The sequence below is a fragment of the Euprymna scolopes genome, chromosome 16 (assembly GCF_053919585.1).
Source record: "Euprymna scolopes isolate OS-2025 chromosome 16, ASM5391958v1, whole genome shotgun sequence".
In the NCBI taxonomy this organism is placed as follows: Eukaryota; Metazoa; Mollusca; class Cephalopoda; order Sepiida; family Sepiolidae; genus Euprymna; species Euprymna scolopes.
In genome coordinates, this window is record NC_136497.1 from 72,278,442 (window position 1) to 72,293,043 (window position 14,602).

Consider the following 14,602-nt stretch of genomic DNA (forward strand, 5'->3'; position numbering starts at 1 on the left):
TTATCTATATACCTATAAAGTTGAGTTTTTTTTTACTCACTCTGACATTGATATTAAAAGCCTACTTTTTTTCTATTTCAAAATTATCAAAAGAAATTTAATATACTCAGTCATTGATATGCGAGCGATTACATGAACGTTTGCATATTCCTTTGAAAAACGAGCGTTAATTATTTATTAATTTTTTTTTTTTTGTTTCTTATTAGATGAGTGGATTCATTTCACTATTACCCTTAATTCTGTTTATGCAAAAATTCTATGCAGAAAGTAGAAACTAAGATGAAAACATTATGTAAATATTTATATAAGTGACCTTGTCAGTGTACATGTGAAAAACATCTCCAAACTTTTTTCTCATGACCCTAGAATCTTAGTACTAATAAAATAAAAGAAAAACACCTTATCCACTTTGGTTCTCTTGTTTTTAAGCAATTTAACCTGTAAAGTTATTCATATGTGACCAGAGAAGGAACATTAATTTTTCATTCAGTACAAAGGACTAACTTTTGCGAAAAAAAAAAAAAAAAATGAAGCTGCTGATAGCAATGACGGATAAATTTGAGATTGGATTTCTTAAGAAAAGAGAAGAATAACTGGTAGCAAATAAGCCCTCCATAAGCTAGCACCACTTTCCTATGTGTCAAAAGTAAAAAAAAAAGGGGGGGAGGGAGTTAAAGCTGACAGGTGCATAGATAAAAAGCATGCTAGAGTTTCATATACTTTCAAATATAATCAACATTTTCAACAACTTGTAGAAATAAAAAATAATTTTCAATATTGGCAGGGAATGTCGAACACACTTCCAATATGATCATGTCAGCTTCAAGTTGTACGGAATGGAAAGGGTTAGTGAAATACAAACTTAACGTCAAATGCAAACAGCTAGTTTCACTCTCAAACATATGTTATATATATTTTAACATAATAAAATGTTATTAAAAATATTTTTAGTGTTTATTTTAAAAACTGCTCAGCACAAAGTAGAGCTTTATAATCATGCATAAAATTTTAAATAGTTACACTATTGCGATCAGTTTTCTTCACCAACCTTCTGTGTTTGCTTATATCTTCATTTTAGGCCGAACCCTTCTTATATATATATATATATATATATATATATATATATATATATATATATATATTCTAATGTTTGTTTTTTTATTATTTGTATAAAAAATAGAAATAAGAATGTATTTAAAAAATTGAAAATTAAAAAAAAGAAAAAAGAAGAGGGACAATTTGATTTGAAATGAAAATACATATAACTATTAACAAAACACAAAAAAAATGGTAAGAAATCAGAGATTAAAATATAATTACATTGGTGTAAAAATTCAAAGTATATAATATATATATATAAAATCATCCATTCAGAGTTTCAAAAAGCCAATTATTTTTCTATTAAGATTGGAAAAAAAATATGAAAAGAAATTTAAATTTAGATATTAAATATCCAAACCCACATTTTTTAACTTAAAATATTTTGTAAATAACTTCGTTTAACTAGTTAAGGAATAATTGATACCCGCCCCCCAAAAAAAAAATTAGGCACAAGAAATTTCTGAGGAATACACATGGAAATTAGATCTTTTTTTTTTCTACTGTTATTCTATGTAAATAACATAAAAGCTTTCTTAGTTTTGATAAGTTAATGACTGGTCCCAGATGTCTGTAGCCAGATTAAGAAACAATTAAGTTGTGACATCCAAGTGCTTTACAAAACCCCAAAGCGGATATGAGGCAAGTAAAAACTGGCAAATAAACTCTGCCTCATTTTTTTCTTTCTTTCTAGACTGTCATAATCTCCAAATGGACACGCAAAATGCAAAAAAAAAAAAAAAAAAAAAAAAAAAACAAGTGATCATCTAATTCATTTTAGCTTAGCATGGCCAATCGTTAAAACAATGCAATCAAGTCTAGAATCGCAAATATTACGCTTTAGAGTTAAAAAAAGTCAGATGGTTCAAAAGTAAAAATACATATTACTTCTTGATTGTTTTACTGGCTAAGGACTATTAATAAAGTATAAAAATAAGCCATGTATACATTTTTTTTTTTTTGCATATTTTAAAACCCATCACTCAATGCCACCAATTCCGAAATAATTTCTAAGATACCAACACGATAGCAAATATGTCCTCTTTGATTTTTTTTCTAAGAATTCTTTAACTTGTTGAATTTAAAAACAAAAAATATAGTTTTGAAGATGGAGCATTTTCCATTCAATAGATTCTGTCGTGTCAAAGACAAAGTAATGTAGGATTTTTGATAGAACAGCACGATATGTGAATAGAATAGAAAAAAGTTTGATTTCCATGAGGGATGGAAGAAGAAAGATATGAAAAACCAAAAAATAGAGGTGAATGAGTTAAAAAAAAAAAAAAAAAAAAAAAAAAAAAAAAAAGGATTTTGTCTTTCTTGTCTTGTTAGTCTTTAAGGATTAGCCAAAAAAGTGAATGAGAATCAGTGTTTAATTATAAAAAAAAAAAAAAAAAAAAAAAAATGAAAATGGACAGCGTACAGGATTAAAAAAAAAAAAATAGGTGTGAACTTATTTGTTCGGAGGTCAAGCACTTTTGTTGGTCATCTAAGCCAATTATTTTAAGTTTTTTATTTAAACTCAAAAAACGATTTGAAACATCATCATCATCTTGATCATGAAACTATCATCACTGGCATCATATATATAACTCAGAGTGATTCATGGATCTAAGAGGTCTGTCCGGAGTATGAAGCAGTCAAAGAGTACATGATCATTTATTCCCCTGCTACTGCAAATGTATATACACATCACTATTAAAGTGTGTATCAACATATCTACCACTGTGTTAATATATAATCGGAGAGAGAGCCTTTACTAAGTAATAAATTATCTCTAATTACAACGGATAGTACTTTAAAAGTTGAACATCATAAGGCCAAGAACTTGTTCAAAAAGATATTTCCAAACTCAATGGCAAATGACTCATGTGAGAGATTAAAATGGAGACCTAACGGTGTGTGTGTGTGTGTTTGTTGATTAGTTGTGCATGGAACAACATGAAAAACACCTTATAACCGATTTAAAAATGTGAAACAATTTTTTGGGTCAGGTATGGAGATACAGAAGAGGCAGGCAAAGACCAATCGAAAGGAGTAGAATGGAAAGAGAAAAAAAACCCAGTGAAACAATGAAATGGAATATGAAGAGAAAAATGAATTGTTGAGTGAAAGAGAAAGTTGACCAACTGGATGAGCAGAGGTCGTAATTGTTTAGGTTTCGATAAAAAAAAAAAAAGAAAAGAAAAAGAAACTAAAGCCTAATGATAGATTGAAAACTACATCATTCTGGTGATGATTTGGGTTAGAACATTACAAAATAAGAAATATATATATGACAAACACTTGTACATGCAAACAAAATTAATGAGAGTCATGGGAATCAAATAAGACAAGGGTGTGAGTTAGGACAGAGCTACAGTTATGAGCACAGAAAGGATGCAGTTTTCATCAACAAATAACAAAACAATGTCTAAGAACTAGTCATGTAATAGGTAAATATGGTTAAAAAAAAAAAAATTAATGAAATGATTCGATTTTAGTAAGATACCGGCAAGATTTTCTTCCTGCATCTAGTTTTAAATATATAGATCTATATATTTTTAAATGTGCAATTTTTTTTAAATTCCGTTTCTCTCTCTTGCCATGACTAGCTCCAATAATGCAAGTTTAAGAGCAAAACTATAATTTAAAAAAAATTCATAATGAGGTAGGGAGTCATTGGAAATACGCATAAATAATTCATGATAAACATATTGAAGCACTTTCAAAATGAAGTCAGCTATTGGACAGTTTGGTTAAATGGATGCAAACAATTTATTACCTATGGTCTCATCAAACGTGAACATTTGTTGCAGTTTGAAAAAGATCAACAATTTCAAACGGTTTTATACGTAAAAAGAATTAAATGGTAGAATGATTTCATGATTTCCAGAGTAAACAGATTTATCATAAAATTAAAAAAAAAAATATTTGTGTAACATTAAGTTACATATGATGGACCATTGCGAAAAAACCGTTTTATTCTCTCTATAATCATCAATTATATCTGTAATTGCATATGTAACTACTCTCCGAGTTATTTCCTAGAATAGTACCTTATACAAAAGAATACTGCTTATCTTTAGAAGCACAAATGAACCATAATACTTGTCTTTGGCTAATAAACTTTCATTCCACCGTGAAATTTCTACTTATAAATATAAAAGCTTCAAAATCAATTTTTAAATGTCCAAGTTTTGTACATATATATCTTGTCAAATAAGTTTCTTTTTAAATTACATATATATATATATATATATATATATATATATATATATATATATATATATATATAAATTTATATCATAGAGTCAAAATTGTGGTGCCATTAAATTCTTTGTATCTGTTGGAATTTCTAAAGTGTTTTTCATGCCATTTGTCATACAGATAATAGATACTTCTTTGAAAATCCACTAATCAAAAGAAAAAGGATTTTATATATATATATATATATTTGAGAAAATTAGATTTAGTTTAATACATTAGATATTCTTACATTTTAATTTGGCTTTATACACCTTTATAGGAGGTGACTAAATACACAGTCTAGATGCTGGTCAACAGAGTGGACATTTGGATATTTCCAAGCTGGTGGACTGAACACAATGGACAATGTTTGGGTTCCTTATTGATCATAAAAAATTTGTTATATTTTTTATTTTTTCATGATTTACAGAATTTTTTATCTATATTCAAAAATGCAAAGAACCAAGTACCCAGAATGAAATTCATGGTTCAGTTAGACAAATTAACTATTATAAAAATTAAGAAACTTGGAGGAAATCATAATAAACAATCGACTTTTCCAGGGGAATAAGTTGAGCATTTCCAAATACTCACTGAACTTACATATTTGAATTTTTGTTCTAGTAAAAAAAAACCCAAAAAACTCACTATGTACACTCGATTTGATGTGAAGTCTTGAATAAATAAGCTAAAATACATAGATCTACACATCACTGGTAAAATATTAATGCAGTCTGATGTAAGGTCAGAGTAATTAAAAAAGAAAATTGAATATTTGCTGTTTTTTTGTTGAGCTTAACTCGAGGGAAAAAAGAAAGAATTGAAGTGGGAATAAAGTGTGCTCAAAGATGTAGACCTGTTTTGAAACAAACAAAAAAAAAAATTCAAAGAATGGAGAAATATAGAAAGTGTTGAAGTAAAAAGAGAAAGAGAAAGACTAAACAAAATGGATACCTTTGTTCTTTATCTTAAATGTACACGCCTGTCAAGTTTCAGGTCCGTTAACAGTTTCGAAATTAAGTTTTTAAAAAATAACAATGTCAAAAGTTCACCCATAAAACACACACACACAAATTAAATAAATATGTAAAAAAATAAACAAATACCCAAAATGTCACACGTTTTAAACTTTCCGATTTACCCAAGGTCTAATCTTTATTATTTTATGAGCATAAAGACGAATCATGGGAGAGAGAAAAAAAAAATGATTGGCTCATTATAACTTATATTTTTTATCCCCCTCCCCTAAATTATTACATCTGTAAGTGATTATCTGTTATTTTTTTTTTTCAGGTTAGAAAAAAGGTGAGGGGGAATAAATATAAAATATACCTAAAATTAAAAGAAAAATAATCAAGGTATATTTTTGTAAGAGCTAAGTATCTGTTATACTTTGAAAGCCATCTCCAACAGCTGAAAATGCTAATCTATTATACAAAGGGCAGATGTTTGTATGTTTAGCTAAAATTTGAAAAATACACAAATCCCTACAAAGTTGATATATATATATATATATATATATATATATATATATATATATATATATATATTAAATCGGCATAACCTCAGAAAAATTTTAGAAAAAAAGAATTCATATTCTGGAGGTTGAATGCTATAAAAAATTAAATGCAATTTTTAATGTTATCGTGTATTAATAACAGGCCAGGAAATGAGCCAGCAGTTTTGCAAACTGAAAGGTGTTATTTCTGGATTTACTTTATCGTTTCTTAACTATTATCATTTATCTACAAAGAAATTAGGGAGGACTTCGTTTCAGTAGTGATCTGAAGGCATCCTTAATTTTATTTGGTGTTTTCAGTAGCGCTCTGAAGACCTCGTAAGTTTTATTTTTTCACTTCTCTCATAAAAAAAAAAAAATATTTTTCTTTTCTAGCCGGTGAGAAACACTATTTAGCATTTTTCTATTTAGGTTTTTATAACTTTGGACACTGCTAGTTTTATAAAGAATTTCTTAATGATAAAAAAAAAAAAACAGCAGTGACTTGCACAAGATCACAATGATGTATATTCATTTCATAGATTAATAGTTGACTTCAGTTTTATGACCTCTTTAAGCTGCCATGAACATTTTTTTTTGTTTTTTTTGTTTTGTTTTTTTTTTAGAAACCTCTGCAGACTAACTCCTTCTGATGCAGAAGAGAAATTCATCTCATTCAAGCAAAGTCCTAATTTGTTACGATAATTACAAGTAGTTAATGACACCATTGCAGCACAAGCCCACAATCTTCATGACACAAATAACAACTCACTTCAACTTCTTGAAGCTTCAACGTGGGACATGCAGTGCCAAAAGACTATTTTTCAACCAAACGTTTAAACAATGTTTCGTTTCCCCAAAACAAACAGGAAAGAAACGAGAGATCAACCATTTCACATCACATCTGTGAACCCTTGAAAAATAACAACTGCGAGGGAAGCAGGAATTACTCTTAGGGTAATGGGCAGTTTTATAAATGAAAACTCCAGCTTTCATTTTATTTTTTCTTTCTTTTTTTTTATATTATAATTTTTTTTGTTTTATATATGTGTAAGTTGGTCAGCGAGAATTCTCCTTATGTCATCACAGTATATTGCGTATGGGCTTGGTACAATTTAGTGTAATATTACAGGCTAAGTCTTTTAAATAAAAACTTTTTTTTTTAAAAATAAACATTAAATGAAAAAAAATCTGACACACAGCAGGTTTTAATAGAGTCTCCAACTGAACAAAAAAAAAAAAGTCATATATATATATATATATATATATATATATATATATGAGGTTAAAAAACAAAGGATTCCAAACATAAAAATCAATCTTCCTTGATTCAGGGCAAATAATTACACCAAGTCACAGAAAAAAAAATGACAGTTTATGATGAGGGTCTAGACAGACTCGTTAGGGTCCAGTGGTTTTGATCTTCCCACCAGCTGATTGATAACCTCAGGATAGATGAGGGCAAGGATATAGGAGGATGAGGGAGAAAGTAACAGCAGCTATTAATGACACCCCTGTAGAACTAATTTTTTTTTTCTTTCCTTTTTTTTTCTTTGTACACATTTAGCAAGGATTTGAACGTTTTTCTCTTCTTTTTAAACTACAGAAGTTGGAGATAACTTTCAAATCTGGGGGAATTTCTTTCTTTTTGTTTCGTTTGGGAGCTTTTTAAATAAATTAAAAGATACAATTAAAAAAAAATAAATGGAATAAAATATACGAGTGAGTGGCAGGATTGGTTCCAGATAGCTTGTAGCGGGAGGAGATGGTCTAAAAAGGAGTGGGAGGTATGTATAAGACACCATCTAAAATAAAAATTTAAATTTAAAAAAAAAAAAAAAAAAAATTCATTTTTTTTTTTAAATCCAATATTCTCTTGTTTCAGGAAATGTTTTTGTTTCTTCACAACAAAAAATTAAAACTTATCCAACAATCCATTTTTGTGTATTTTTTTTTTTTTTTTTTTTTGGCAAACTCTCACGCATCAAACACACTTAAGTTAAAGATCACAATATTGCCATATATAGAATCACACATCAAACAAAACCAATCCAAGGTAAGCTCACAAAAATATCATATACGGTATTTCTCTCAAATTGTCTAAAATGAGGTTAATTCATTTTCTTTCTTGCGTTTTTTTTTTTTGTTTTTTTGTTTGTTTTGCATTCTTTAAGAATCCGCTTTTTTTTGTTTTTTTTTAATACCTTCCAAATGGCAATCGTAGTGCACAATCCCTCGTCCATGTTTGAGGTATAGACACATATAAAAATAGTGCGTAGTGGTCCAACAAATTTTTCCTTTGTTGGTTTGTTGAAACAGGAATAAAAGTTGACGATTTATGTGGCATCTGTCTTTGTTCTGTTATCGCGACAGACACTTTGTATTTTTCGCTTTTGTTTTGCCTTTTAAACTTTTTGTATATAGATTTGTATATATTTCTTTTTAAATGTTTTTTTTTCCTCTATTTTCTTTTTTTTTTTTTTTTTTTGAAATTGGTTATGAAAATTGGAAACTGGCAAATTTACCGATGCTTTCTTGGCTTAACAACAGAGAGACAGAGCTTTAAAATACTGAGATTCTAAGTCTACATGTTGTCCTTGCTGCCTTCTAAGAAACAACCGAATCTCTTGGATTCTGTTCTTCCAGGAGAATGATCGTAATCTTTTGTTTTTTTGCTTTCCGTTTATACAATCGAGTTCTAGCAAGAGACCAAGCAGAAACGTAGATGCAGGTTTGAGGTGGGTTAGTTCATTGCACAAAAACCTTCGACATGGTCTGAATAAATAGCACGTAAGTAATTCACACATTACCTGCTGAGAACACTGTAATCTTCACTTCCTTCTGCAGATTCTTTATTTTAGAAATTAATCTTAATTCACGAGTGTTTTGTTCTCCTTGTTGACTGTCCATACAGTAACAGTCTTTGATGGTTGCTTCAAAAAGTTTACAAAACTGCCGCTTCAAATAAGTGTTATCTGAACAGTTTTGAAAGGGGGTAAATTTTATTCTTCAGCATGCCTGCATATTTCAGATAATTTTTTATTATATATAAAAAAAAAAAAATGCCTAAGGCTCAGCAGGTACCAACGTTAGTGTGACAGTGACAGGTTCCATGACACGCTGACGTACTGGCATACGCACGACTGAAGGTATAAAGTTTGTTTCTGAACTATCTTCAAGATGAAATGCTTGCATATTGAAAGGACTTGGAGAATTGGTATCACTAATTCTGCTACTGAAGCCATTGTTACTTGTATCCTTACTGATATTGTTAGAATTGTTATTACTTGTGTTAGTGATATTGGTAATAGTCGGAGAGGTACTGTTATTGTTGTTATTGCCGATTGTCTCAACTAGAGGCTTAGTTGGAGACATTTGAATATCATTTGAGAAAGCACTTACACTATGAGGCAGCAAGCTCAAATCTTCAAGATTCGGAGTCTCATTCTCCATTCGGACTGAAGGCGATGGCATTTTTGGACCATGGTTATGAGCCAGGTGTTTCTGTAACTGCTTAGCGAAACTACATGTGAAATCACAGCGCCTGCACGAGTAGAAGCCCTTCTCTTCCACAGCGTTTGCATCCGAGGGCAGGTTAACTTTCTTCATGTGGACTTCACGTATATGCATCTGGCACGCTTTCTTCGAAAGATACTTTTCACCACACTTAGCACACTTGAATTTTTTTACACGATTGCCTTTTGGTCGAAGTTTGGATTCTTTCATGTCCGTGCCATGATATTCCGTGATATGACGGATGAGCGAATGTTCGTAGAGGAATGATTTAAGGCAGGTTTTGCAAGTGAACCTCCCAAGATTACCCTTATGTATGCTGTGCTTGCGTTCCTCATGCGAGTAGATGTTGGAAAGCCATCTTGTTTTATAATCACAGTGAACGCAACTGTAGAGCTTTGGTTTACCACCCCGCGAGTACTTCCTTCGCAAGCTGTTACCCCAGCTGAAGCTGCTGTTAAGCATGCCACCAAAGTGGTTGGGTGGTGTAAAATCGGGTTTCACACTAACCTCTGCTTTGTGGTCGTTTAACACATGCATCTGAAGGCTTATACTATTGGGGAATACTTTGAAGCAAAACTGGCACATTTGGGCTTCCAATGGGATGTACTTCTTGTCAGAGGGCAAAGACACTCCGTGGTCTTTTAAGACGTGAGCATGCAACCACTTCTCATTCTTGAACCGTCTGTCACAGAGTTTGCAGACTTCAGTGAAGTGGTTGTAGTACCGGTTGTTGACTGGACTGTTGTCGTCCAGCTGTTCTGTTTTGATTTTCACCTCGTCAGGATTCTGAGAGGAGAGTTTGGGGTCTGTGTTTGTGAGGTTTGAGTCAGACAGGCTGTTTGGCAAGAGTGAGAAACTATCTGATAGCTTCTCAGTCTGGCTACCAGGTGACACATTACCGATGCTACCGCTGTCAACTGGTGAGGAGCGCACAGACTGGTTTGGTGTTAGCTTTTGATCGTCGGTCGGCAAAATACCATGCTTGTTTAGTTTATGAGTTCGCAGGAAGTACTTGTTGCAGAGTTCTTTGTTGCAGATGTCACAGATTACACGGGAGGAATTAACTGGCTCTTTCCATCGCCAAGTATGCTTCTCAAAGCTGTCGTTTGGTTGGAAACCATCCATGTTCATATTCATGTTCATACTCATGCTCATGGCCAAGCTGTTCATTAACTTCTTATTCGGCTGCGAAATCTGTTTTTCGGGTTTGGCATCCACCTTGTCAGATTTAATGCCGTGGATGTTCAGTTTGTGAGTGCGGAGGAAATATTTGCTACAAAGTTCTTTTTTGCAAATCTCGCAATATGCTTCCGGGTCAATGCCCATCTTGACCAACTCATGGTTATCAGGTTTCTCGATGTTGACCATCGGACTAAGAAACTCCTTCCCGTTCATATCAATCTTTTGCATCTCCAGCAATGCTAACTCTTTAGCCTGATCACGAATTATATCCCGGACGTACTCTTTCTGCTGTTCTTTGAACATATTTAACTTAGGCGACGCCGACTTGTTCTCACTTTGTTTGTTTTCTTTCTCGGCAGACATGATGTCGATTCCATGTACTTTCAGTTTATGATTCTTAAGGAAGTATTTGTTGCACAACTCCTTGCTGCAAATGTCACAAGTGACACGGTCAGCCAATTTAGCAGCAATCATGTTCCCAAAGAGTGTCGGCATGCCATCGCTACCGCCGTTCCCGTTCCTCATATCAGTGCTTCCGTAAGCAGCCATGGCTTTCACATGGGCAGCCATGTCGCTCTGAAGCTGCCCATCTAATGGGTGATTTTTCACATGTGGGTCATGAAAGACACCGTGGACATTCATGCGATGAATGCGATAGCTGTATTTACTAGAGAATTCACGATTGCAAATGTTGCAATAAGTGACGTAGCACTCATTGTTGGAATTGGAAAGAATGTTCTGAGACATGCCCACTACAGGACTGGTCATACCCGACTGACTCAGGTTAATTCCAGCGCTTGTTAAGAGATTCTGTGAGATATCATTCATTCCAGATCCCTTCAATAGTGCCAAGTTCTTGAGAATGTTGGGGTCTTTCAGGCCCACATGTTCTTTCACCAGATTAGCAGCCTCCTTAGAAAGGATCTGATCTTTCAGCTGGTCCACCTCTTTCATTCCCATTTCTTTTGATTTCATAACAAGCGGCATACCTTGATCCTGCGAGACACGGGCAGGTAAACCATCCTCCTTACCCATGTCTTTCGAAAGCAAGGGTGACTCTCGTATTTGTCCGGGCTCTTTTTTTACATCTGGATGCTCGATATCAGCAGCAGATCTGGACGAAATTTGGGACTGAGGTTGTGACTGTGGTTGGGAATGTGGTACCTGTGATGGAGGTGGTGGTAGTGGAGGTTGCTGTTGTTGCTGTGGTGACTGCTGTTGCTGTGGGGACTGCTGCTGCTGCGGCGACTGCTGTTGTTGTTGCTGCTGCTGTTGTTGTTGATGCTGCTGCAACTGTTGTTGTTGCAGCTGCTGAAGCTGTAACTGCTGATGTTGGTGCTGCAGCTGTCTTATAGTGGCTTCATCTGTGTACATGTTATGCATGTTAGCCTTGTGGATCTTTAGGAAATATTTGTTGCAGAATTCTTTGCGGCAGATCTCACAATATGCTTCTGCATTCAAGACCCCCATACTGCGCAGTGCATCACTCGCAATGGGTGGTGCAGATGGGGCGGAACTTGATATTGGTGGGGGCGGTACTGGCTGTGGAGGCTGAGATTGTGAAGATTGAGATGACTGTGGTTGCTGCTGCTGTTGGCTTTGCAACTGCTGCTGCTGTTGGTGGTGGTTTTGCAACTGCTGCTGCTGTTGGTGGTGGTTTTGCAACTGTTGGTTCTGCAGTTGCTGCACATGATTCTGCAGCTGCTGTTGATGGTTTTGTATCTGCTGCTGCAGTTGCACGTGATTCTGCAGCTGCTGTTGAGATTGCAACTGCTGCTGATGGTTCTGCATCTGTTGTTGATGGTTCTGCATCTGTTGCTGATTTTGCATTTGTTGTTGCTTCTGTTGTGGAGATGGCGTCTGTTGTGGTGGTCCAGCTTCCATGTGTGATGGGAGCGGGGCACCAAGGGGTTGGGACAGAACAGAGCCCGAGTGAGACTGGAGTTGCTGCTGGTGCAGCAAAGGCTGTGCAGGGATTAATGCTACAGGTGGTACGAAGGGATTCAACACCATAACACCAGCCATATTAGGCATGCTGGCCATGGACTGAGGTACGATAATCGGTGAGGAGGTAACAGCAACGGATGTAGGGATGTCAATTGGACGTACACGTCTGAAACTGTTCGAGTTCTCTGGTGGAATACCATGAACATCTTGTTTGTGTTTTTTGAGGTAGTACTTGTTACAGAAGTGCTTCTGACAGAGTTCACAATAGTCCTCCAAATCCTGACTGACATTGCCTGCGTCAGAAATGATTTTCGGAGCTTGTGGCTGCGTATCTAATCTAAACGATGATGGGGCGACACCTTGCTCAGAGGGCGGTTGTTGTTGTTGAGGAGGAGGAAGAGGAAGAGGTGGAGGAGGAGGAGGGGGAATCATTGAAGGAAAAGTGTTCATAGAAAACGGTGACGGGGCATTCTCATAAATACCATGTTTATTTGCTTTGTGAGTCTTTAGAAAATACTTGTTACAAAATTCTCTATCACATATTTCGCAATATGCATCCGGATGAAATATCCTCGTCCCATCTGTCTTGATGCTCACCTCGCCAGTCGGATCTTTGGGTTCTGACTCTGCTGCAGTATCAAGGCCTGTGATGGTGCTAAGTGGCAATGGTGCCGGCACCATCGTTGAAGTAGGTGCTGGCTCCAATCCATTGTGACCATTTGACAGTGGTTTGGTGCTCTGTTGAAGTTCATTTGCTAAACGATGGTATTCTGTTGGAAAAGACAGTCGCAGCTCTGACTTTATTAAGTTGCTACTGATAATGTTGTTTATGCTATTTTCTTGAGATGGTAATTTCTCTGCATCTCTCGCTACTTCTGGTTCCAACAATTGCTGAGGTTGAGGTTGTTGTTGTTGTTGAGGTGGTGGTAGTGGTAGTGGTAGTGGTGGTGGTGATTGTAGTAATGGTTGTGATAAAGGTTGCGCAAGGGAAAGAGATTGTGACACGTGTTGTGGAAAGGAGGGTAGTTGTGATAGGTTTTGTGCAAAGGAGGGTGGTTGTAATTGTTGTGGCGGAGAGTGTAGTTGTTGAGGTTGTTGTTGTGGTGATGGTTGGGGTAGTGTTGGTGGTGCCGTTGGTAAAGGTAAAGGTAAAGGTTGTGGTTGCGAAAGTGAGAGAGAGGGTGGCGTTGGTGGCGTGGTGGGTGTTGGTGGTGTTGTGGGTGTTGGAGACTGTGATGGTAAGAGTTCAGGACAACTTTGGCCAGAAGACAAATTATCAGCAGCCTCTTCTTTTAACTGGCTGGTGTCCTCCTCATCAGTGGTTAACCTTCCCCCTCCTTCTTCTTCTACGTCATAGTCTTGAGGACTCGGAAACTGTTTCGGGTCAGTCTCGCCAGATTCCAAATCTGAACTATAAGAAACCCGACTTGGTTTAGTTTGCTTGCGACGGTTTGATTTCATCCTAATGAATCAGCTGGATCTTTCTGGGAAGAAATATATGCAGATTATTGTGAGGTATTTGTTGTTTTTCAATTGGAACAATGCATCTTGTGGCCTCGAATTTTGTCCATGTTGAAGTTTGCATACATTTATAATAGTCACTGACCCGTATTCCAATTTTCATGTCTGCAAAGAAAAAAAAGAAAATATAAGAATTAAAATGAATATCAGAAGAATAGCAGTAAAATGTAGTTTGCTTATAGCATTGTCTGAGTTATGTACTTGGAAAAGTACTGCAAGAAAAGAACAGTTGTCCATGTTGAAAACGGAAAACAAGTGATATTTTATAAATTCTATATATATAATTTTTAACAATAATAATTCTTACTTGAAATGTGAAACTTTAACACAGTGGTCTACTGTGTGTGACATTGCCCCATAATATATTTCAAGGAAAGTCCTATTTTCATCAAATGGCGGGTGTTTCAAATCAAGATTTCAAGATTTATAATTGATAATATATATAATATCACTCATTTTTACCTTCCTTTCTTAACACCAACTTTCCTTTTTTTTTTTTTGCATTGTGATGACATAATATTAGGAAATTGTAGTCATTAATAAATGAAAATAAAGAAAAAAGGTTATATTGTACATATGTTTTTGACTTAATTTGATTGAGTATTTTTTTTT

The 14,602-nt window shown here is 34.6% G+C and overlaps 1 protein-coding gene across 7 annotated transcripts in view; it reads right to left on the reverse strand.

The window, feature by feature from the left end:
• The window catches only part of LOC145296011 (uncharacterized), a 476,859-nt gene that overhangs the window by 22,091 nt on the left and 440,166 nt on the right, over window positions 1-14,602 (reverse strand). For all 7 annotated transcript variants that reach the window (XM_080142030.1, XM_080142027.1, XM_080142028.1 and 4 more), the window contains one exon: window positions 1-14,095. This exon is cut by the window's left edge and continues 22,091 nt beyond it. In XM_080142030.1, coding sequence (XP_079998156.1) covers window positions 8,891-13,930 — 5,040 coding nt within the window. In that variant the 5' untranslated portion in view covers window positions 13,931-14,095 and the 3' untranslated portion in view covers window positions 1-8,890. The remainder of the gene's footprint in view (window positions 14,096-14,602) is intronic.